This window comes from Hypomesus nipponensis, chromosome 18 (genome assembly GCF_054491055.1).
Source record: "Hypomesus nipponensis isolate SF chromosome 18, ASM5449105v1, whole genome shotgun sequence".
Taxonomy (NCBI): Eukaryota; Metazoa; Chordata; class Actinopteri; order Osmeriformes; family Osmeridae; genus Hypomesus; species Hypomesus nipponensis.
In genome coordinates, this window is record NC_140378.1 from 3,024,697 (window position 1) to 3,050,000 (window position 25,304).

The window sequence follows — 25,304 nt, forward strand, 5'->3', positions numbered from 1 at the left end:
CATGCTAGCTAACCTGACTCCTGTGTCTGTCCAGAACGATATGGGGGGCCAGCGGAGCCTGGTGAACAAGTGGACCACCTTCCTGAAGACGCGTCTCATCTGCTCGGTGCCGGGAGCAGACGGCAGTGACACCTACTTTGACGAGCTGCGTGAGTAGAAGCCTCTGCTGTGTGGCCCGTTGAGAAACACCAGAAGAATTACTGTACAATGTATGTGATGCAAGGGTTTTACACTAGGAGGATCAACTTGGATCAACTTGGAGAATTGTCCTTTGACTGAGCTGGAGAAATCTCCATATGCCTACTTGAAAACCAGGCTTGATCTCCATCTTGATCTTGATCCTGTGTATGTTTATGGAATTTGGTTGATTTTCTGGGACCCGGGTCCAAAGTGTCTGGTTTCAGGGTAGCACCGTGCAAAGAGACCTTAACCTCAGAGTGAAGCGAGCTCCAGCCGTCCAACACGCTGACACTCCCCAGACAACCTGGAGGCCCTACCCAGCTAGGAGAGTCTCCACATGTCTGGAGGAGTCGTTACACTAAACCAACAGAGCCACGGGGCTTGTTGACCCCTGAACCCTGACCTCTGACCCCACCTTGCATGTGTTTGTCCTCCACAGGGGACGTGTTCCTGCTGCAGACCAGAGACAGGAAGAACCCTCTGGTTTACACCGTCTTCTCCACTTCCAGGTCAGAGTTCATCACCGTGTGTGTGTGTGTGTGTGTGTGTATGATTGTACTGTTGTCTAGTATCTAGTAAGTATCTAGTGTCTAGTCAGTATCTAGTGTCTAGTCAGTATCTAGTGTCTAGTCAGTATCTAGTGTCTAGTCAGTATCTGACCATTGTCCTTCTGGCCCAGCAGCAGTGTGTTCAAGGGCTCGGCCGTGTGTCTCTATACCATGAACGACATCCGCAGGGCCTTCCTGGGGCCCTTCGCCCACAAGGAAGGACCCAACTACCAGTGGGTCCCCTTCCAGGGCAAGGTGCCCTACCCTCGCCCTGGCATGGTACGTAGCAACCGCCGCCCCCCCCACTCTCCCTCCCCCCATCCCCTTTTCAACTTCACTTCTTGTCAGAGAAGAGGAAGTACTGGTCATCAGGAACCGTTGTACAGTAGTCGGTACTAAAGCCAAGTCCAGTGTTGCGGTTGAGGGAGGGACCAGTCTAATCACAGTGATGTGGTGTCAGCAGGTTGTGGATGACTGGCAGCAGCTAAGCACAGCTGTAGAGTGTTTAGCTGTAATAACACTCTCTATTGTGTTTGCTCTCCTTGACCTGAAGTAAACCTCGAACCCAACCACCTCACTCACTCACTCAAAACCCAGCTCAGCCCACAATCACCCCACTGGACTCGAGTATATAATACTGTACCATTACTGTACTGCGCACTGTACACTCATTCAGGAGATCACTCATTTTCTGTATAGTACTATGGGACCCTACAATAAACATGACCTCACATTGACTGTTAACCTCCGTTCTTTCTTGTACAATACAGAAACAAACTGATTTCCAGTGTCTAAAACAAACCCTCTCTCTTCAGTGTCCCAGCAAAACGTTTGGCAGCTTCGAGTCCACCAAGGGTTTCCCTGACGACGTGATCCAGTTTGCGCGCCACCATCCCCTCATGTTTAACCCGGTGTATCCCCTGAACCGCCGGCCCGTGTTCCTGCGCTCCAACGTGGACTACAGCTTCACCCAGATCGCCGTGGACAGGGTGGGGGCCGCCGACGGCCAGTACGATGTCATGTTCATCGGGACGGACAAGGGCACCGTGCTGAAGGTCATCTCCGTCCCCAAGGAGAGCTGGAGCAACATGGAGGAGCTGCTGCTGGAGGAGCTGGAGGTCTTCAAGGTGAGAGGAGCGAGAGAGAGAGACTCTCACTGTGTGTGTGTGTGTGTGTGGGGGAGAATCCAGACGGATAACCTGTCGCTCTCTTCATTCTCCCCAGGATGCCTCCTCGATCGTCAACATGCAGATCTCATCGAAGCGGGTACGTTTCTCCATCGCTCCCTCCATCGTTCCCCCCCTCCATCAGTCCGTCCCTCTATCTCCCCCTCCATCAGTCCATCCCTCCATCTCCCCCTCCATCAGTCCGTCCCTCTAGCTCCCCTTCCATCAGTCCGTCCCTCCATCTCCCCCTCCATCAGTCCATCACTAGATCTCTGCCTCCATCCCTCTATCTCTCCCTCCATCAGTCCATCACTAGATCTCTGCCTCCATCACTCTATCTCCCCCTCCATCAGTCCATCACTCTATCCCTCCCTCCATCAGTCCATCTCTAGATCACTCCCTCCATCACTCTATCTCTCCCTCCATCAGTCCATCTCTAGATCACTCCCTCCATCACTCTATCTCTCCCTCCATCAGTCCATCTCTAGATCACTCCCTCCATCACTCTATCTCTCCCTCCATTAGTCCATCCCTCGATCTTGAGCCTGCTGGTTACCCCATCCAGACAGACTGAGCGAGTGGCGGTACGTCTCAGTGTACAGCGACACATGGCTGACCCTAACCCTCACCCCCGGTCTCTCTCCCCCAACAGCAACAGCTGTATGTGGGTTCAGACACGGGTCTGGCCCAGGTGCCCCTGCATCGCTGCAGTGTCTACGGGAAGGCTTGTGCCGAGTGCTGCCTGGCCAGGGACCCCTACTGCGCCTGGGACGGGACGTCCTGCACACGCTACCTCCCCAACACCAAACGGTACCACAGCAACTCACCAACACAGGCCTCTGGCCTCCTGACACCCTCCGCTAACTCACACGACCAATGAGCCAGCACATGCCTTGAAACATGTTGACGCACACCAGCAACAGGCTAGCACAGCAACAGTACAGCGATGACCCAAAGCACACGTCACCATCGCGGTCAAACACACGCCAGCAAAACCCTAACGCACAAGACGAGCACATTAGCGCTCGCCACTCGCTAACAAGTTACCAACATGCTAACAAGTTACCAACATGCTAACAAGTTACCTACATGCCAACAGCAGACATCCGCTTGTGTTAGCATAATATGCTAACACAAACGGACCCCTGTCGACCTGCTATTACTTCAGCACACAGGGCCTTCTCACTGCACGACCGTGACGTTAAACCCGAACATGCTTTGTTGTTCTCCAGGCGCTTCCGACGCCAGGACGTGAGGAACGGAGACCCCAACACCCTGTGTTCAGGAGGTGAGGCTCAGCTGGTTCACCTCTCAACACTGACGTCAGGAGGGAAAGATCTGTCTCTGTCAGAAACACGACCGGGACCATCCACGGTTCAGCCCTCCTCCTAGACCCGACACTCTTCAAGACTGTTCTCCCCCCTCCCCCCGCTCCCCGCCCCCACCCCTCTTCAGTCCCCTCTCACGGTGGTGCTGCCAAAGGCACATCCTGACCCTCTGACCCTTCTGACCCCTCCACCCCTTCCCTCCTAAACGACAATCCCCAGCCTGGTCACAGGCCAGGGTGTGACCGAAAGGTCAGACTGATTGTGTGACAGCCCCAGGGCGTCTCTTTTCTGGCCCACAGAAAGACAACCAGAAACATGCTAGACAATGAGCATACACACGGTCCATTCTCATGAATTCCATTCTATTTAACGCCATTCCTCACTATTCTAGTGGACTCTGTATTCTACTCCTCTCACCCAAAGCAGTGAGGAATGTTCCTTGCTCAGTTGTGGTGTAACGCGTTGTCCTGTCCTCTGTCGCCCCCTGCAGACCACCACAAGCAGCGCGTGGCAGAACGCAGGCTGTACGGCGTGGAGAGCAGCAGCACCTTCCTGGAGTGCATCCCCAAATCCCTGCAGGCGCGCGTCACCTGGACGTTCCAGAAACATCCGCACAACCCCAGAGAAGAAGTGAGGAGGGAGGGAGGGAAGGAGGGTGATCTTTTGGTGAGACAAGGTGTGTCATTGAGGTGTGTAATGTTTAAGACTCACACACCTCTCCCCCCTCTCTCCCTCCACCCTTCCCCCCAGCTGCGTCTGGACGAGCGCGTCCTGCAGACGGAGCGCGGCTTGCTGGTGAGGCGCGTCCTGAAGAGGGACGCCGGCCTGTACCAGTGCCACGCCATGGAGCACGGCTTCACCCAGACCCTGCTGGGCATCACCCTGGAGGTTGTCCCCTCCTCCTCCGGCGCCGCCCCGCCGCACCCCGAGCCCGCCCCCCGCTCTCCGGCCGGCCCGCCCTCCACCAATCAGAAGCTGTGGTACCGCGACTTCATGCAGCTGGTGGACCACCCCAACCTCAGCAACATCGACCAGATCTGTGAGCAGGTGTGGGCGCGCAAGAACGACAAGACAGAGAAGAGCTTTGCTGACGCTGCCCTGCAGGCCCCGCCCCTCAGCCCGGTAGTCCGGCCCCCCCACAAGAAGTGGAAACATCTGCAGGAGGTGAGGAAGGGCCGCAACCGCCGAACCCACGACGGGAAGCCCTCCCCCCGGGCTCCGCGCAGCGCAGGGGAGTAACGAAGGAGGAAGGGAGGGAGGGAGGGAGGAGGGACTGATTCAGAGAGGAGAGAAAGGAAGGGAGGGAGAGGAGTAAAACCGACTGAAAGAGACCAAGGACTCCTGGAGGTGTCGACGCACAGACACACACACCCACACACACACTTTCAACACACACACTCATGTCCTAGCACGCACTCAAGGGCACCTCCTTCTTAGTAAATATTTATCTGACATCACCCAACCACCATGCTTGAGTCTGCCTGCCCCCCAACCCCACCCCTCACCTGACTGACCCTTGCTTGGATAGCCCCTAAAGACCCCCCCCCCCCCTTCTCTCTGAGACCTGCCCCCCTCCTCGGGAGACAGCGTCCTGATACATCAGAGACCTCACAGTACGACCAGACAAGATGGACGTGTCAGCAACTGGATCAAGGCTAAAGACTGGACAACGGATATGGACGGACACACGCACACACACACACGCACACACACACACACACACGTACGATCACAGTCCTCTGAACTCATATGACGTATTGTAGATAGACGTCCTTACATCTCGTGTTTAGTGTTGGAATAATGTATGTCGTCATGGTAGCGGTAGACTTGTGTATACTGTGTGTTTGCTGTCTTGGTCTGAACCACTAACGAGGGGAGATGGAACCCCCTCCCCCATCATCCCCACGTACACACACACACGCACACACACACACAGGAGAGGGGAGGTGAACCAGTTCAGTACTAGTTCACTACTGGGAGACTTGGGTATCAGAGAAGGTGTGTTCTGTTTATCAAGACTTGAGTTCAGACATGATTGTTTACCTACTAATAACTATGCACACATACAGACACACACACACAAACATCTTAAACCGTCAACTGGAAGATATTTAAATTGTCTCTCATGAATGATAATCTCTTCTGTAGTTGTGTTTGATCTGGCGATTGGATCTTCAACAACTGACTTGTTATATAAACGGTGGGTTTTATACATTTATGCGCGTGACAACTTGTGTTCAATACACAAACAAGGGGAGAGGGAGGGAGAGCGAGGGGAGGAGGGAGAGGACTAGGAGGAGGAGGGGGGGTATAAATAACTAGTAAAAGAAGAGTACAGTGACCACCCATGTTTTGGGCTTAAAGCATGATATTTATGTGTGAAACCATTTTTATTATAAATAGTACTTTTCCTTTTTTGAATAGATGTGTCTTATGGTTTGTGGTACACAGTGTTGGATTGACAAAATCTCTCACATAAAACACGTGAGAATATTGTTTTCACTAAGGGTTCCTAGCCAGCAGGCTGTTAGTTCTTTGCCTGTGCGCTTCCCTGTGTTCTGCTGCCAGATCGCTCTAATGCAGCACAGCCGTTACAATGGTCGCTAATCAATATGTGTGAGTAGGTCGCCCTCTAGTGTCCAGTATTTGTACATGCCAGTCTCCAAACCCCTATGGTACGAGTGTATGGTGAACTAGTACGTGACAGAACAATAGCTCTGTAAAAAAATGATCTTAATTTACCTTAAACTGTGGATCAAAAAGTGCTTTAGATGTATGGAATCCTGTCTTGTTATTTATACCTGAAGATGTAATTAATTAATTGTTGACCTGACTGAAGCCGTAGAGGGCTGTCGTGTTTGTTTGTACTCTGTGGTTGCATGACCAACGTAGGGATGCTTTGACAATGGAGAAGGCAGGGAGAGAGAGAGAGAGAAGAGAGAGAGAGAGAGAGAGAGAGAGAGAGAGAGAGAGAGAGAGAGAGAGAGAACGAGAGAGTGAGAGAGAGAGAGAGAGAGAGAGAGAGAGAGAGAGAGAGAGAGAGAGAGAGAGAGAGAGAGAGAGAGAGAGAGAGAGAGAGACGAGAGAGTGAGAGAGAGAGAGAGAGAGAGAGAGAGAGAGAGAGAGAGAGAACGAGAGAGAGAGAGAGAGAGAGAGAGAGAGCGAGAGAGAGAGGGAGAAGGAAATGGACTTGGAGAGCGCAAAAGAGCACAATGTTAAACCTGCTTCTTATACTATTGTGTATTTATGTGTGCCGATAAACTGACATGTTGTGATGGATTTGATTTGTTGTCGTTTTCTTTGACATGTAGATGTACATTTGTACCTTGCCCCGCTTGCTGTACAAGATCTCACTAAAGACTGTTTCTCTGCCCGCTGGGGAAAGACTTCCTCGTCCAGTTTCCCCAATAAAAAGAATTGCTCTTCACACACCCCTCCAGTCAGCAACCCTGTCTATACTATGCCATGACGCACCCCTGCATGAATTCTTAAGGAGTGTGTGAGTGTGTGCGTGTGTATGTGTGTGTGAGTGTCTGTGTGGATGTGTGTTTGGGGTAAAGGAGAGCTCTGTACATATGAACTAACAAGGGGCGGTCAGTAGGAAGGTTTGTAGTGAAAGTTCAAAGTTAAGAGGCCAAAGTTGACTTGGTGCACTGTAATACTTTATTGCAGTCCCGCTGTGATACTGTAATACTATACTACGAGTTGTTTGTGAATTGTTGTTTCAGATTGTTTTTGATTAACACAATAAAATATCCAGTTACTTCAGCAACGTGAGCCTTACTCTCCCGTGCCATATTTGCTTAACCCCACCCTTTTCATTCCTGCTATTTCTATTCCTTTGGGGATGCTATTCCTGTTCCAGCCACAGGGTGGCAGTGCTGCATCTTGTTTGCCATGCAGAGAAGAGGAAGACATATGTAGTTCAGAGGGGCAGCTGTGTCTTTCACTTGCATCACTCCCTACCCTGTCTTACACCAAGGTCCACAGTCTCAACCCTCGACATCACTCTTGACACTTTCCAGAAGGTGTGTATGTCTTCCTGTGTGTCTCTGTATGTGTGAGTGTGAAAGAGAGAGAGGGAGAGAGAGAGGGAGAGAGAAAGAGAGGTAAACATCATGTCAACATCAAGCCTCAAGACCCACTCATGCATCATAGAATATCAGATATCATCATTGACCCTGCCCCATTCAATGCAAGTGACCCTGCCCTGCTTTTCCCAGTGGTTTTCCCAGACGAGAACATACATGTGCGAGAAACACACACACACACACAGTCCAACAGCATGCACACACACGTTCACACACACACATGCGCTCACGCACGCGCTCACACACATGTGGTCACCAGTCATAAACACATAGGAAATTAAATTGGGGGCATATTACTCAAACTGGCAACCCATTAGACCCCCTCTGGGTTGGTTTGGGGGGGGAAGGTTGAGAGGGTCTGGTCCAGGGGGTCCCAATTTAAGGACTCATTTCCGTCTGCTGTTTTTACCAGGGTGAGGGTGTGGTGGTGTTGGGGGCTGGAGACGGGGGGGCGCGTGGAGTCCCTCTCTCTGCCGTGTACGATACGGAACTTGAAAGCAACGTCTACAACTTCAAATGTACAGCAGGGCTCCGACGCGTTTCAACCGTTCATCACGCTCTCGCGCAGCACCTTGTATTCCTCACGTTGAGAAGTAAGGGATAACTTGTCCTGCTATGTACAGTTCATGGATGAGGCGCAGGGACATACCGAGGCAAGTTTTCTGGCAAGTTGATAGTTCTAGTCTGGAGTTCTACATCTACCATTTCAACTACTTCTACCAGCCAATGAGAAACATCACCAGCACCCTGCCCCCCCACCCCCCGTTGACAAGTGTAATCTCACTTTTGAACAAACTTGAGTGTACAGTGTAAGTTACACTGTATATTTACTACACACTGTTATGTGAAGGTTCTGTCTGATCCATGGTATAAGGGAACCAGAGTGAAGGGCAGACTCCCTGTAAGTTCTTCCCATGCCCCTTAACAGAAAGTTTATCACCGAATAAGAAAACTTGAATTATCATTACAGTACATGTCCATCAGAATGAAACATGACCCCTCTCAGCTCCCATCTGGAGGCTCCCCTGTCTGGCTCAGGTGAAAACTCTAGCCCCAGGCTCCAGTGGGGCCTCCAGTGAGATACTGGATCATGTCCAAGAGAGCCATATCCTTCTTCCAATATCCGTCTTGTGCTTCCTTGGTTTTCTCCCCTTGTTTGACGAACACCGTGGGAGTTTAGCAGTGGAGATGAAAGACCTGGAGATGCGATGTCCTGTTCAGCTGTCTGTGGAAGAGGCTACCCTGACCTAACCTCGGAGATCCCCGGTCATGAGAGGTCACACTGATCTTCACCCTAACCCAGTGGCACTATGGCACCATGGTACACACCCTAACCCCGGCCTGTAACCATGACAAACACTTCCACACACACACACACACACCCAGCACACTGTAATGACAGGTTGAATGATTTATGGTTCAAATTAAGTCCAATTATCTGCCTGTCGCAGGAGTCGTTAACATCTGCATGTGTGTGTGTGTGTGTGTGCGAGTGTATCGTGTTCAAGAGAGCGCTGACGGTAAGACTCCTCTCACTCTAAATCCTTTTCACATGTCATCATTAAAGGAGGAGAGGAGAGCGCACACCACCGCTTATCCAGCGTACACTGCTAAACACACAGAAACGCACCTTCCATTACCGCCTTAAACGGGCCTGTTTAATTACGGCTTTGAAAACATTATCTTAAAGGGATCCGATGGAGAGATGGTGAGATAGAGAGATGGAGGGGATAGGGGGATGGGGGATGGATGGACATGGGGGGGGTGGGCTAATGTCGTGGGAAAAGTTTGAACCTTTTCCAGTTGTCTGCTACTACTAATGCTATTCTGCACAGCTCTCTCGTGTCTCAGAGTTCATGACGTCTGGAGATATCCCATATCCGGCTTTACCGCTAGAGGTCACCTACTGGAGATATGTACTCCTCACTCTGTCTGTCTGGTGTCTTCCCCGGAAGAGATGGGAAGATGGGTAGATTGAGAGAGAGAGATAAGGTAGATAGAAATTGGGAGATAGAGTTAGAGGAACCGAGTCCCACTAATGGGTTAGAGAAGGCAAGCGAAGGACTGAGAAAGATGAAGAGAAAGAGAGGCAAAGGGAGAGAGAGTGAGATTGGGGTTGGAATGACAGATTGTCCTGGCAGTCAGGCTGCCTGTGCTGGAGCTAACAGGAAGTGAGCCCTGTGGAGCACAATGGTAAGACCTGGCCCACACCCACAATCATAGGAAGTGACTAGCGGGGGGGACGTGAGGCTGAGTGTTGTCACTTCCTGTGGCAATTTCCTCCCCTCCATATCAATCTCAGTCTCTTTCTTTCTCTTCCTTTCTTTATTTCTTTCTTTCTTTCTCGCACTCTTTTTTCTACAGTGAGGTGTGGGAGCAGAGTTTTGGATGCAGCTAGTGACTGTTTGAGCTTCTTTGTGGACTGACCTTATTTTGAGCAAGCAGGAGTAACTGAAGGCATATATGGAGACAGAGACATGGAGCGAGGAGGAGGCAGAAAGAGAGAGTGGACGAGAAAGGTGGAGGGGGAGAGAGAGAGAGAGAGAGAGAGAGAGAGAGAGAGAGAGAGAGAGAGAGAGAGAGAGAGAGAGAGAGAGAGAGAGAGAGAGAGAGAGAGAGAGAGAGAGAGAGAGAGAGAGAGAGAGAGAGAGAGAGAGAGAGAGAGAGAGAGAGAGAGAGAGAGAGAGAGAGAGAGAGAGAGAGAGAGAGAGAGAGAGAGAGAGAGAGAGAGAGAGAGAGAGAGAGAGAGAGAGAGAGAGAGAGAGAGAGAGAGAGAGAGAGAGAGAGAGAGAGAGAGGAGAGAGAGAGAGAGAGAGAGAGAGAGAGAGAGAGAGAGAGAGAGAGAGAGAGAGAGAGAGAGAGAGAGAGAGAGAGAGAGAGAGAGAGAGAGAGAGAGAGAGAGAGAGAGAGAGAGAGAGAGAGAGAGAGAGAGAGAGAGAGAGAGAGAGAGAGAGAGAGAGAGAGAGAGAGAGAGAGGAGAAGGGAGAAGGAAATGGACTTGGAGAGCGCAAAAGAGCACAATGTTAAACCTGCTTCTTTAGAGAGAGAGAGAGAGAGAGAGAGAGAGGGTTATTATGAAGCCATTGTATAAATGGCTTGTTCTCAGGTGGCCCATTCTGGAGGTGCTGCTGCTATTACAGAGTACAGCTGGTGCAGTTATCACACGCTTGGGTACACACACACACACAGATACACACACACACAGTCTGCCCAGTCCGACCATTACTTCTGACAAAACCAAGGTGTTCTGTCACCTGCACCAATCCGGAGCCAGAGCCACTTTCCTAAACACAAAGACAGCAGGAAGTAGGTCATGAGTGTGCGTGACAGTAAACAAGCTGTGGTATTTACCAGACGTCCTGTTTGTGTGCGTGTGTGCTTTCCTCTGATACACAGGTCCAGGTGGTCAGATTCTTTAGGATGTTTTGGATGTTTATTTATTCCGCTCACTCATCCTCTCTCTCTCTCTCTCTCTCTCTCTCTCTCTCTCTCTCTCTCTCTCTCTCTCTCTCTCTCTCTCTCTGTCTCTCTCTCTCTCTCTCTCTCTCTCTCTCTCTCTCTCTCTCTCTCTCTCTCTCTCTCTCTCTCTCTCTCTCTCTCTCTCTCTCTCTCTCTCTCTGTCTCTCTCCTCTCTCTCTCTCTCTCTGTCTCTCTCCTCTCCTCTCTCTCTCTCTCTCCCTCCCTCTCTCTCTCTCTTTCTCTCCCTCTCTCTCTCTTTCTCGGTCCTTTTTCTATTTTCTGCAGTCTTTGCTCACTCTTTCTCTCTATTGTCTCTTGTCCCTCCATCCATGTGTCTATCCCCCCACTGAAGTGATTTATCATCATCATGCCAGCCAGTCAACTAGCCAGCCAGCTAGCCTCCCAGTCAATTAGCCAGCCAGGCAGCCAACAAGCCAGCCAACAAGTCAAACAGCCAGCTAACTAGCTAGACAGCCAGACTTCCACCCAGACAGCTAACCTGCCAGTTAGCCAGACTTCCTGCCAGGCCTTTCAGCCAGACCACCAACCAGCCATTAGCCAGGCAGGAGTTTTCACACAACCTCTGCAGCCAGCCCAGTCCAGGTGAGCAGCTTTCAGCCGGCAAGCAGCTCTGCAGGGTGAGGTTGACAGCAGCCTGGCTGCAGCTCTGCAGGGTGAGGGTGACAGCAGCCTGGCTGCAGGGTGAGGGTGACAGCAGCCTGGCTGCAGGGTGAGGGTGACAGCAGCCTGGTTGCAGGGTGAGGGTGACAGCAGCCTGGCTGCAGCTCTGAAACCTGATCCGGGAGCAGGGGCGTCCAATTCACATTGGGACACGTTCTACAGCTAGCCGCCCCCACATACACATTCACACGAAACCGCCTCCAAATCATATTCACGTCTGAGAGAGAAAGAGACTTTATTATGGGAGCCGCGGTTACATTCTGGCTGATGTAACTTGCGTCACAGACTGTTCCCAAGCACGGGGTGTGTTTATCATCTAGCCTTGAGGAGCAGATTAAATGTGTTTGGGTGTTACTTGATAGGATTTTGGTTGCGTGGTTTGTGTGTGTATCTAGTGTTTTATAGGTTTGAGTGCTGCTTGTTTATAGAGTATATACGTATAGTATATTTGGGGTCAGATGGCTGAGCGGTTAAGGAATTGGGCTGTTAATCAGAAGGTTGCCGGAATTCCCGGCCATGCAAAATGACGTTGTGTCCTGTGTTCACCCTACTAGCCTTGGGGGGAATGTCCCTGTACTCACTGTAAGTTGCTAAATGATTACATGTAAATATGCGTTTACAAGCACTTGTGTATGAAGTTATACAGTTTGTGTGTGTGGTGGGGGGGGGTATGTTTGAAGTGAATTATTGGCTGAATTGGGAAAAAAAAGGCTATATTGGGAAATGCCATTGTGTGTGCCGCATTCTAAGCTTGCTTTAAATCCTCTTGATAGTCTGGATCCATGAAGATCTATTCCCGAGACTGAACACAACTGAATATGGTACAATTTATAGACTACATTTCATTCAACTGAACTGAACTCAATTGATTTGGACAATCTTGTATTTGCTCCTTTTATACATCACACTAGCCTAGTCCCTCCAGAGGGCTGATGTCCCAGACACAGGGGGTCTGGACTATATCCCACTGTCACCAGGAAACATGGAGCCCCAGATTAGCACTGTCTGGGTGTCCAGGATACCAGCCCAGGAACATCAAGGACCATGGTCACTGGTCATTCTCCTGACCAATCACAGAGGGCAGCCCATGGTCTGAGCTGGGGTCTCTCCATTCAGTACTTGTTAGACAGATGCTGTGCTGGGGCCAGTTAGAGAGAGAGAGAGAGAGAGAGAGAGAGAGAGAGAGAGAGAGAGAGAGAGAGAGAGAGAGAGAGAGAGAGAGAGAGAGAGAGAGAGAGAGAGAGAGAGAGAGAGAGAGAGAGAGAGAGAGAGAGAGAGAGAAAGAAAGAAAGAAAGAAAGAAAGAAGAGAGAAGAGAGAGAGAGAGAGAGAGAGAGAGAGAGAGAGAGAGAGAGAGAGAGAGAGAGAGAGAGAGAGAGAGGGGATTTAGGGATGAAGAAACTAGGAAGGGGGTAGCAAGGGGGGGGGCGAGAGAACGAGAACTGTGGCGGTCGGAGGAGAGAGAGGAAAAGAAACACCTGTTTAAGCTGGGCCTGTTATAGCTAATGAGCTGTGACTGTAGCCTCTCAGTCATGCTGCATGTTCTCCCTGGCCTGGTGTGTCTCTAAGACACCACACACACATTCAAACACACACACACACGCATTCAGCACACATTACCCACCCACACACACGTCCAACACGATCACACACACATGTAAAACATACTCTCTCTCACACACACACACACATCTGCATGGAAACGCAATGAAACATGCTGCAGCAGCTGGACTTGCCATCGACCCCTGCTGCGTGGCTAACTGCAGGGGCTTCTGGGGGATGCGGTTCACTGGGCCCTCCACGGTGGATGCTATAATTGCTTTCGAGGGTTTCAGCCCTGCGGAAACTAAGCCCCTTTGACGCTGTGCCACCTTGGAGCATTCACACAGCACGGGATGATGTCAGAGTTGGCGTCGGTTTATTTCTGTGTTTGTGTGTGTGTGTATGTGAGGGTAGAGCGTGTGAGTGTGTGTGTCTGCAAGCTCTGCGGCTGCATTTGCGTTCAGGGTGTCGGAGGGCATTGAGACGGGAGACTACAGTTTACGAGGGCATTACTCAGTCCAGTGACAACAGACTCTATTGTTCCAGAGTGGTCACACACGCATGCTACCAGCCAATTAGGCTGCGATTACATGCACGGCTGGTTTAATTGACCCTGGGCAGGGCAGAGCCGAGCTCACAGGCTGTCTAAGGGACCGGCTGGTAATAAACCAGGCATGGGAACAAACATGGGATTTCACTTCCCTTCAGCATGAGAGATGTTACAAGCGTTTGCAGGTTGAGCAGTATGCCATGTGTGTAACTGTGTCTGGGGCTGGTGTGTGGGGCATGTTAGAGGCTGTGTGTGTGTCTGTGTGTGACTGGACTCTGGGGTTGGAGTGTGTTTCGGTCCTTTGACTCATGTGACTGTTTCAGCCAGGGCTGAGGTCCTTTTGAGTGGAACTGCTCTCACACACTGGGTGTGTTTGTAGGTGTGCGTGCAGGTGAGTGTGTTTGTGTTTTTGTGTGTACACTCAGCTGTACTGAGCTGCTCTGAAGGAGATGGAGTTGGGTCTCAGTGTGTTGCCCCACTTGTATACTAACACATCATCCGCCGCATCTAAACAGAAACGTTAAGATCATGGAACATCTGAATGACTCTCCAACACAGATGGACATACAGGCTATAACCCTCCTCAGGGCCCCTGTATGTTCTAGATGTTTCTCTTCTCCAACACACAGTCAGACCCAACAGACCCAACCATAACCCTGACAAAGGCAGACAGACAGACAGACAGACAGACAGACAGACAGACAGACAGACAGACAGAAAGACAGACAGACAGGGAGAAAGACAAACATAGACCTAGTGCAGGCTGACAGACCGATTCAGCAACGTCTCTTTTTTTATTCTCCATATTTCTATCACTCTTTTTGGAGTATTATTCTCTCCATCCTCCATCCTTCTGTTTCGTGAACACATCAAACACGTTTCCATCCATCATCCCCCCACTGCCACCCCAGCCCTGGAGCATTAAATACAGACTCAAACTCAGTTAAACATCCCGGACTGTATTGGTGTTACCTAAATAGCATACATACATACATACATACAGAAACAGCATGCATGAGAATCTTTAAATAAGATTTAAATACAGCAAACACAGTTAAATTAAGATCTTCCTGTTAGAACGCCCTCCCCTCTTACACCTGACCCGTTACAGCTCAGTCAGGATCCCTGTAAGGAGAACACAGCTAAAGAGAAACATCAATACCGACCCCATCTTGTTCAGGAAATGAACAAAGGTTGGCTGTACTCAAAACTGTCAAACACATTGTCAAAGCTAGTTTGAAACGTATCACAAGACTACACCTACTGTACAGGCAAATTAACTGTAAAATGATGGCCGGACACATTTTCTTTCATTGTTACACTTTGATGATGTACGACATGACGGTGTTCCTTCCACAGTAGTATTGAACTGGCTCCTTCCCTTTTAACAGCCCTGTCTGAAGGGCTCCTGTAAGCGTGTAATCCCAGACCTAGTCAGAATGTATCTATGTCTCAAATCCTGTTTCACAACCTCTGATCAGTTTACCGGGACATTCTGAAGCCAGCTGACTGAGACAGATGACAGGACCAAAGCTCAGGACTACAGTATGTCACTATGAACAAGATTTACCAATACAGATCGGATGCATTCCATCTCTTCCTACTTCCTCCCCTTCATTCCCTCTTTCTCTCCCTCCTTCCTCCCTCCCTGCCTCCCTCCCTCCTTCTCTCTCCTTCCCTTCGTCCTCTTTCTCCCTCCTCCCTCCTTCCTCTCTCCGTCCTGCTTTCCTTCCTCTGTCCCTCCCTGCTTCTTCCTGTCGACTGCCTCAGCCCCGCGACTCTCTCCATCACTCTCTGTCCGTCCAGATTCGATCGAAGAACAACATTTGGAGAGAAAACACAGACTGGACATGAAGACCGGCTCTCACTTCTCTCAAACTAAGCAAACAAACGCAGACAGACTGATGCATGTGTCACCGCCCCGGCAGCCATTCTAAAGAGGAGGAAGAAGAAGAAAACACACACAATGTCACAGACTATGGGACTTCGCTGACTGCACTGAGGATTGTGGGAAAATGGGTTTTTCGAGGGGCAGCATAGCTACACTCTTCTCTCGGTTGGCTCCTCTCTACTGCTCCTCGTCGACCTCTCCCTCTGTGGTGCAGCTCGTTATGAAACCAGATTTACACCAACCCCAACGCCTATTCTGCCCCTCCATGCCTGTCTCCATCCCTCCCTTCCACCATTCTTTCCTCCCTCCATCCTTCCGTCTATGGAAGGTGGTCGAGGTGTGTGCGCGAGTGACCAAGTGATATTTAACCAACAGAGATTATCCTGTGTGGAACATGATTCAGTGTTTACCCAGCAAAAAAACAGGCCGGCCAGTCTCAGCCACCAAGCCTGGCATTGTTCTCTCCTTTGTCTAGAGTGAACCACAGCACAATGCACTGTGTGAACTTGAGTCTGGCAGCAGATTTAAGCAAAGCAGGCTTTTATCTGTTGAACTATCAACAATCGTCCTATTTCCAGTTAAGGCTATGTTCTCTGGGTGATGGTCTGAGGCGGTGTCCGATCTGGAGAATGGGGGCGTGTGTAGGTCAGCTGAACAAGGGAGGTGTGCGTGCGTAACAGACGTGGTTTTGCAAGTTCCGTCAGAGGTATACAGGCATCCATCCGCTCCCACCGGGAGTCGAACTCACCACCTCTGACTTCCCAAGCGCCACCACTACCAACTACACCAACGAAAAGCTAGCAATTCGCTGACGCGGGTGGCCTGTTACATACTTGAGGAGTGAGTGTCACCACACACCGGCTACACGTGTACGATCGGGCATCTACGTCTGTGTGTGTGTGTGTATGTGCGACACCTTAACTGGGATGGCATGTGTGTGTAAACAAAGAATGGTGTGTATAGAGCAGCAGAGTATGAGGAGTTTGTGTGTACATGGGAGAAGGAATGTGTGCGTACAGCAGAATAGGCATGGTGTGCGTCGAACAAGGGAGGCTTGTGTGCGGAGGACTACAGTACGACGTTTCGACAAAGAGAAGGTGTTAAGGGGATTCACAGACAGTATTTACAGAATGGTACAGTCTATCCCCAGCGACACACATATACAGTCATACAGTTCAGACACACGGTTAAAGAGTTCCCAGGTGTGAGGAGAGGAGTTGAAGCTGGAGGGGGAGCTGGGAGGTGTCTTCCGGAACACAGGCACAGGAGACGATGAGGACTGTTACGAGAGAAGAGTCTGCATCCGTCCCGGTTTCCTCTGTGATTTTCGGTCTCTCCTCCGTCCTTCTCTCACCGTCAGTCTCTTCTACGAACCCGGCTTTCTCTCCATCGGACATCTCTCGCTTTCACCCTCTCAATCACGTGACGGCACCAAGGATCCCCTCCTCTCTTCCCTCCCTCCGTCCCTTCCCCTTTTACTCTCTGCCCGTCAGGTCTCGCGGCGTGCGGTTGCGTTCGCCGGAGCCCTTGTTGGCGCGAGCCTTGCGTGCAGAGTCCTGGGCCTGCCTGTACTTCTCCACCATGGCCTTGTGTTTCCTCCTCAGCTTGTCGTTGCACCACATCCTCTCGCAGTACTCCTCCACCTGCGGCAGGTTGGACGGTCCAATCAGCTGCATCAGGTCCTTGAACCAGGAACGCGACTGGCCGAAGGCCGAGGCGGCCCCGGGCCTGAAGGCGTGGCAGGAAGGCCACACCCTAAACCCGCCGGTGTTGGGGGTTTTCCCCGGGGCCCCCGGGAGGTCCAGGGAGAGGTCGTCCCTCGCCAGCAGCTGCCCCAGGGTCTCGCCCTGCAGGACGTCCAGACTGAGGCGGGCCAGGGTCTGGGTGAAGCCGTGCTCCCTGGAGCGGCACACGTACACGCCCTCGTCATGGCGGAACAGGCGGCGGAACAGCAGACCCTGCTCTGTACGCATCACGCGCTCATCCAGCTTCACCTGGGGACGGGACGCAGGGGATTAAGGGGAGGGAGGGAGGGAGGGACAGGGGGCGGTACAGGACAGGCACAGGTGAGCAGGCACAGGGGAGGAGGTAGAGGAAGTACAGGTGAGGTAGAGGTGAGGTACGGGACAGGTATGGTATAGGTGGGGAAGAGAACAAGTAGGGTTAGGTACAGGTGAAGTAGAGGTGAGGTACAAGACAGGTATGGTATAGGCGGGGAATAGAACAAGTAGGGTTAGGGTTAGGTACAGGTGAGGTAGAGGTGAGGTACAAGACAGGTATGGTATAGGCGGGGAATAGAACAAGTAGGGTTAGGGTTAGGGTTAGGGTTAGGTACAGGTGAGGTAGAGGTGAGGTACAAGACAGGTATGGTATAGGCGGGGAATAGAACAAGTAGGGTTAGGGTTAGGTACAGGTGAGGTAGAGGTGAGGTACAGGACAGGTATGGTATAGGCGGGGAACAGAACAAGTATGGTTAGGGTTAGGGTTAGGGTTAGGTACAGGTGAGGTAGAGGTGAGGTACAAGACAGGTATGGTATAGGCGGGGAATAGAACAAGTAGGGTTAGGGTTAGGTACAGGTGAGGTAGAGGTGAGGTACAAGACAGGTATGGTATAGGCGGGGAATAGAACAAGTAGGGTTAGGGTTAGGTACAGGTGAGGTAGAGGTGAGGTACAGGACAGGTATGGTATAGGCGGGGAACAGAACAAGTATGGGTACAGGTGAGGTACAACTCGTGTGGAGGAGTAGATGGAGAGAAGGACACAGAAGTGAGGAGAAGGAGAGACAAAGGTGGAGAGGAGCGAGCAGAGTTCCTGTGCTGTTTGTTCAGCTTGGGAGACTCCGGCGTAAACCCGCCATGAAAAGCTACAGTTGTTGTCTCGGCAATGAGAGCCAAGCCAAACACTGCGGACTGGCCCTTTAAAGAGCAGCTGTCAGCCAGGCGTTTATTTGGAGGGAAGTACAAATATGCAGTAATTCCTTAATACCTTCTCGGCTGACTTCTTCTCATCTACGTGTGTCAATGTGTGTGTGTGTGTGTGTGTGTGTGAGAGAGAGTGTGTGTCAATGTGTGTGTGTGGTAGCACTAAGATCAAGACATGGTAGAGTGCCAAGCCCTACAGGACAGCCTGTCTCCCGTCTCCCCCCATACAACCCCTCTCACTTTCTCTCTCCTTACAGTAATGAGTGTCTGTATTTAATGGTCTCCCCCTCTCCCCCCTCCCGCTCCCTCCGTCTCACCTCCTCCATGCGCTCGTCTCGCTGCACCAGCCAGGTGACGCTGGCCTGCGGGGAGCGAGGGACACACTCCAGGAAGGTGCTGTTGTTCTCCGTCCCGTATACCACCCTCTCCTCTGTCACATCCAGGTCCTCTACTGCACACACACGCACATACATACACATGGACACACATACACATATTGACACACGGACACAGATATTTTATGTTAGTAAGAGAGGAAGCTGACACCTTTTCCGCTAACTCTTGTTCACCTCTGTCTCACCCCCTCACACATCTGCAGGTGAGCAAACACACGTCTGGTTCTCTCTGCTCTCCTCCTGCTTAGAGAGAGACGTAGAGGGCCTGTCTGGTTTAGGTTCTGTCGGCTTCCATCTCACGTGTGACTCACCTTCCATGATGACATGGAAGTTGTGTGTGTGACTCCAACGCATCTGCATGCCCCTCCTCTCAGCCGGCAAGGGTGACGGTGGTGAATGTGTACGTTTTGAGTTTGAGTGCGTATCAGTGGAGTTGACATAAGGCTTGTGTGTATGTTTATACATGTCTAAACACGTACGTGTTGTGTGGGATGCCTTAGTCCGTGCATTCAAACACAGTTGTCCTCAGTGTGATAGCGGCCTGCCCTGACCCTGACCCTGACCCTGGCCTGTGCTGAGTACTCTTTGTGGGAGCTTTACCTGTAAGACCTCCTGTCTTATATTCCCCTGTATTCCTTTCATCCGTTCCGCTCACCCCTCCTTTCACCCCTCCCCACATCCCTCCTCTAAATCCTTCCTCTCGCCCCTCCTTTCTTCCTTCCCCTCATCCCTCCTTTCATCATCTCCTCATCCCTCCCCTCATCCCTCCTGTCGCCCCTCCGCTCACCCCTCTTCTCATCCTGTCCCTCCCTCCCTCCCTCCCCCCTCCTCTCGCCCTCCTCACCACTGAGGTTCTGGTCCTGGCACTGCAGGACTGGGTTGCCATGACGTATGTCCTGGCGGCGGACCCGTTGTCGTTTGGTGTTGGGGAGGTAGCGTGTGCAGGACGTCCCGTCCCAGGCGCAGTAGGGGTCCCTGGCCAGGCAGCACTCGGCACACGCCTTCCCGTACGCATCACAGCGGTGGAGCCTGACCTGGGCCATGCCTGCAGGAGAGCCCACGTACAGCGCTTGCTATTGGTGGGGAGAGTGGGTGAGGGAGGGAAGGGTCGAAGGAATAAGAACTTGGACTTCACTGAAATGTAGGCCCTGAGAGTCTCGGAGGAAGCGACTTTCAAAGGACGCTTGATGAAAGATTCTCACTCACCCTTTTGACGGAGATGTCCATGGACGTGATGGGAATTGGAACCTTCAGACAATAACATGTTATTACTCTCACACATGGGTTACTACTGTACTACATTAGTTCAGGGCAGAGGCAGCAGAGGAGAAAAATAAATGTAAAGAGATGTAGTATGGAGATGTATTATGGAGATGTAGTATTGAGATGTAGTATGGAGATGTAGTATGGAGATGTAGTATGGAGATGTAGTATGGAGATGTAGTATGGAGATGTCGTATGGAGTGTAGTATGGAGATGTAGTATGGAGATGTAGTATGGAGATGTAGCATGGAGATGTAGCATGGAGATGTAGTATGGAGATGTCGTATGGAGATGTTCAGATGTTTTACCTTGAAGACCTGCAGTTCCTCCAGGGTGACCTCCTCAGTGTCTAGAGAGTTTCCGCTGCGCAAGGCGATGACCTTCAGCACCGTGCCCACATCTGACACACAAGGAGCACAGAGGGGTCATGGGTCAGGATGACCAATCACAGCTCCATGGAGGAACTCGTCCATGGTGTTGATCTGCAATTGGACCGGACCAGCCAATACTGTACCTAACCTCTAGAGAAGGTGACCTCATATTGACCCATATTCCAGCTACATGGCTAACATCCTCCCTTATTCCAGATTCCTCCCTCAAGGAACAGGTTTCTCAACACAGCCGTCAGCTGGAGCAAAGGCAGACCTCGCCAGCTCTGCGTGTCTACAAGCCATCCATCTTCAAATAGATGAACTCGGCAAACTCAGTGGATAACCTTTACTCTGCTATCAAAGCCAGGGTCTAAGCCATGCTGTGGACCGATACAAAAAAAAACATACAGGGAGCGCTTCCATTCTACCACGCTAACCCAGACTGTGACCTCTGAACCCTGGCCCCTGACCTGTGCCGATGAACATGACGTCGTACTGGCCGTCCTCGGCCTCCACGCGGTCCACCACGATCTGGCGCAGCCGGTATGGAAGGTTGGCCTTGACCAGGAGGGGCTGGCGCAAGGCGGGGTACACTGGCCGCCACATCAGGGGGTGGCTGCGTGCAAACTGGAGCACCGTGTCCGGGAAGTCCTTGGTGCTGCCGAACTGCCGGCCTGGCTGGTTGGTGATCTTACTGGGACACTGGGGAGGGGAGGGTGGGGAAGGGTGGAGAGGGGAGGGTGGAGAGGGGAGGGTGGGGGAGGGGGGAGAGGGGAGGGTGGAGAGGGAAGGGTGGAGAGGGGAGGGTGGAGAGGGGAGGGTGGAGAGGGGAGGGTGGAGAGGGGAGGGTGGAGAGGGGAGAGGGGAAGGTGGAGGGTCACAGGTTCACAACGTGGAGGCCACAGGAGATGTTGTTCTAGAGTCCTACTGAACTCTCAGGCGTCATTACTGCAGGTCTTTAGCTGTGATTACCTGGGGAGACATGCCCAGACTGGGCTAACTTAGGAGATAAGGCTGGTTACCCCAAAACCCCTTAAGAGGCTTCTAGAGGTTATCACTACTGGCTATTTAGAACACATACACACACACCACACCACACACACGCCACACACACACCTAGATGGAAGATAAGTACTGCACGTAAGTCCCCCTCAGATGAACAGTTTCCAAGATCATCTGGGGAACTTAGAGAGAATTGGTTCCAGAAGGTTCACATACATAGAGAGGGGAGGGGACATAGTTGGCACAGTCTTATCACTTGCACTGTGAAATCTACGACATGCAGAGCCTGCACTGTAGGTATTAAATCATCATAATATAGAACCGCTTCAGCCTCGTCAGCAGACAACCCAGGGGGTGGGGGAGAAAAATGTAACAGCCAGCGGCCTATGAAGGAGGTTACTGTTGTGCACAGTAAGTGCATCCATACAGGAGTCAGACCTCCAGGGCTGGCCGGGCAGCTGAAGCTCCGCCCCTCGGCTCTGACCCCAGGGATGAACGCAGCGCTCCGCCCCACATGGGCTGCATTAGCATGGGAACATTGACACAGGAGCGGAGCTGGACATCCATGTCACCTTGATGGAGCTGATTCACTAACCCCCCTGGGAAGCCCTATGAGGCTGGACAGCTTTCTGCAGCCCCCACAGAGACTGCGGCGCTGGGGAGATGAGTCCTGGAGATACCGGGGTGCTCAGGCGGTACCACGCGAGACCAAGGATCAACCTACTGCGGACACCAGAGTTAGGAAGCCGCCAAATTCACTGTGCTCTTCCACTACTCTGCAATGCACTTACTAGTTGGACTTGTGCACAGTACTTCTCACATCGATCAAAACATCTGACACTGGAATGAGGGACAAATTGAACTTGGATGGAAGGACGGTTACTGAGATGTTTTGTCTCGTTTGAGTGTCAGAGAGAAGTGACAAAGTGTTTTGACAACTTTGTCTGCACACATCTGAACGTCTTGAGATCTGAAGTCTTAAAATAATCAATGTTGTAACGAGAGTGTTGTGCTTCTAAGCTGTCAAAGAGTGGCTGTGCTGCGAACTAAGACTTGTTCAGCCATCTGGTCAAGCTGCCAACTTCTTTCCTGGGCCTTAAAGCATAGAAGAACAACATGGTCTGAAATCCAGGGATCATGTCAAATAAAATTACAGTAATAGTTCAATAAAGTACATGTAAATGTACCAAAAGGCTAAGCAAGATTAGGAGTTGAAAACGATCATGTTTCAAGTCATGTTCTAGAAGGCTCTCTGTGCAAACGTGATTGACAGTACCCACTCATTGGTGAATGGACCTGACTGGGTTAGTTTGGTGAAGAGTCTTTTTGGTATGAGGTACTCACCACCCCAGGGCGAGGGTAGGGCACCTTGCCCTCGTACGCCCCCCACTGGTGGTCCGGCCCCTCCTTGTGGGCGAAGGGCCCGTTGAAGGCCTCTCGTATGTCAGCCATGCGGTATACACACACCGCATGGCCCTGGAACACGTTACTGGTGGAAACACAGGTCAGCAGGTCAAACACTAGTGCAACCTGCCTGTGTGTGTGTGGCGGTGCATGTGTGTGTGTGTCTGTGTGTCTGCGTGCATGAATGTGTGTGTGTGTGTGTGCCACAACTCACCTGATGGTGCTGAAAATGGCATACACGTCTGGGTTTTTGTCATCTTTGGTTCTCAGCAAGAACACGTCCTCTATGGAACAGGAGGACAAATGAGTATGTGCATGCTCATACTGTAGTGTGTGTGTTTGTGTGTGTGTGTGTGTGTGTGTGTGAGCATGTCTTACCCAGCTCATCAAAGTGTGTGTCAATGCCGTGTGGTCCTGGTACAGAACACACCAGCCTGGCCTTGACAAAGGTGCTCCACTTGTTAACTAGGACCCTCTGACCCCCCGCATCATTCTACAGACAGGCAGACAGACAGACAGACAGACAGACAGACAGACAGGATCAGTAAACTATGCAAACAGCAATGCATACAGAAACATCATTTCCCACTGTATCCTGCCAAAGCATCCATGGCAGCAGAGCTACCCAGCTGTAGGTCTCCATGAGGACTGAGAGGGCGGGGCTGACACCGGGCTGGGAGCGAACACAACAAGGCTCATCTTCCAGCAGAACTGCAGCCACACTGTAGCACTGTGCTTAGACACACTTTTACTACACGCCAGGGTCATGTAAGCAGGGTGTGAGAGTGTGTGTGTGTGTGTGTGTGTGTGTGTGTGTGTTGCGTGTGAGCTGTCTAGGAGCTGCACTAGCAGAGATAATTGCTTTCTTGGCAGTGTGTTTGCATGGTGGAACTGATTATAACGGCACTTGAGGGAGGGAGGGAGAAGAATACTATAATATACTGTATTTACAGCGAGAGAGAGAGAAAGGGAGAGTGAGGCAATGAGAGAGAGAGAGAGAAAGGGAAGGAGAGGGAAAGATATCCAGGACAAAGAGAAGAGGGAGGGATGGAGAATGAGAGAGGAAATAGCTCATGAGACGGTGCACAAGGCATGTTTCAGGAACACTGCATTGTCTAGACGACTGCAAAGATTGTAGGTCCCCTGGGGCAAAACCGAGGTCAGCTGGTGTGTGTGTGAGTATGTGCATGTGCGTGTGTGTGTATGATGCATGGTGTGAGAAGGATTACACGTATGCACGCTCACATCACATCACATCCGACAGCTCTGTGTGTGCAGAGGAAGAGAGGTCGACAGGACCATTTTCTCCACGTAAAATCATCTCTTCTTTCCGACCAAGAGACACATTCTCTTATCTTTTCCACTCCTCCCCCCTTCCCCCCCCGCCTCTCTCTCTCTGCAGTACTCCATCTCTGACTCTGGTCTGTCCAAACCATTACTCCCCCACAGTAAGCAGATACCAAACTCGTACATACATCTTCAACCATCCACAACCATCCATAGGGTCTGTGGTTCTGCTGGGGAACCAGCCCAGAAGCTATAGAACCCATACAGCCCAGAAACACAGAACCCCCCCCCCCCCCTCCCCCCACACACTCACACCAACCCCCCACCCAGGGGTCCAGAAGGTTGCTCAGCAACAACCCCCTTCCAGTCGCCCTGTATGTGTCTGTGAGTGATGGGAGCAGGGTTGAAGGGTTGAGACTCACGGCACACACTCGTCCGATGCGTGTGTGGATGGCCCCCTGGGGGTCGCCCGCCTCCATGGCCTTCTCCGTGAAGAAGAAGTACACCTTGTCGTTGTCCCTGTCGTCGTTGTCCGGGATCAGGTGGGCCGCCACAAACTTGGGGTCTGAGCAAGGACAGGGAGGTGGAGAGGTTGAGTGTGTGCGTGTGTGCGTGTGTGGGGGTGGGTGCACGTGTGTTTTGTGTGTGTGTATGGGCTTTACCACGTAGAAGTTTCTGGTCAGTCTCAGTCCTCATGGTGGATCTTCCGAGACTCCTGAAGATGACCGAGTCTCTACCCAGGAAGTCTGCTGTTAGCCCTGTGTACAACTCCCCATCTGGAGGAGAGGAGTGAGTGGAAAAGAGACGGGAGGAGGGGAGAGAGGAGGAAAAGGAGGGGGGGGGGATAGGTAGGAGAGGAGAGAAGGAGAGAACAGAGGAAAGTAGAGGACGGGAGGAGAGAGGAAAAGAGGAGAAGGAGGGGGAGAGGAGAGGTAGGAGAGGAGAGGTGTGAAGGAGAGAACAGAGGAGAGGAGAGGAGAGGAGGAGAGAGGAGAGGAAGAGAAGGAGGGGGGAGAGGATAGGTAGGAGAGGTGAGGTGAGAAGGAGAGAAGAGAGGAGAGGAGAGGAGAGGAGGAGAGAGGAGAGAGGAGAGGAGAGGACGAGAGAGGAGAGGAGGAGACGAGAAAAGACGAGAGGAAAGGAGCAGGATGAAAGGGAAGCCAATGAGAGACGAAAGGAGGAAAGGAGAGGTGGAACGATGAGGAAATCGGGAATGACAGAGGAG

The 25,304-nt window shown here is 51.5% G+C and overlaps 2 protein-coding genes across 2 annotated transcripts in view; one reads left to right on the plus strand and one right to left on the minus strand.

Annotated features, from left to right (window-relative positions):
• Window positions 1-6,399, plus strand: part of sema3b (sema domain, immunoglobulin domain (Ig), short basic domain, secreted, (semaphorin) 3B) — a 39,717-nt gene extending 33,318 nt beyond the window's left edge. The window contains exons 9-17 of the mRNA XM_084679858.1: window positions 35-149; window positions 620-689; window positions 863-1,007; window positions 1,544-1,855; window positions 1,953-1,994; window positions 2,547-2,704; window positions 3,127-3,182; window positions 3,713-3,852; window positions 3,973-6,399. Coding sequence (XP_084535984.1) covers window positions 35-149; window positions 620-689; window positions 863-1,007; window positions 1,544-1,855; window positions 1,953-1,994; window positions 2,547-2,704; window positions 3,127-3,182; window positions 3,713-3,852; window positions 3,973-4,461 — 1,527 coding nt within the window. The 3' untranslated portion in view covers window positions 4,462-6,399. The remainder of the gene's footprint in view (window positions 1-34; window positions 150-619; window positions 690-862; window positions 1,008-1,543; window positions 1,856-1,952; window positions 1,995-2,546; window positions 2,705-3,126; window positions 3,183-3,712; window positions 3,853-3,972) is intronic.
• An 8,084-nt stretch (window positions 6,400-14,483) lies between these two features.
• The window catches only part of sema3bl (sema domain, immunoglobulin domain (Ig), short basic domain, secreted, (semaphorin) 3bl), a 37,724-nt gene continuing 26,903 nt past the window's right edge, over window positions 14,484-25,304 (minus strand). Inside the window, 11 exon segments of the mRNA XM_084680543.1 lie at window positions 14,484-17,429; window positions 18,675-18,808; window positions 19,597-19,825; window positions 19,959-20,000; window positions 20,324-20,415; window positions 20,857-21,088; window positions 22,733-22,877; window positions 23,007-23,076; window positions 23,171-23,285; window positions 24,502-24,644; window positions 24,742-24,855. Coding sequence (XP_084536669.1) covers window positions 16,911-17,429; window positions 18,675-18,808; window positions 19,597-19,825; window positions 19,959-20,000; window positions 20,324-20,415; window positions 20,857-21,088; window positions 22,733-22,877; window positions 23,007-23,076; window positions 23,171-23,285; window positions 24,502-24,644; window positions 24,742-24,855 — 1,835 coding nt within the window. The 3' untranslated portion in view covers window positions 14,484-16,910.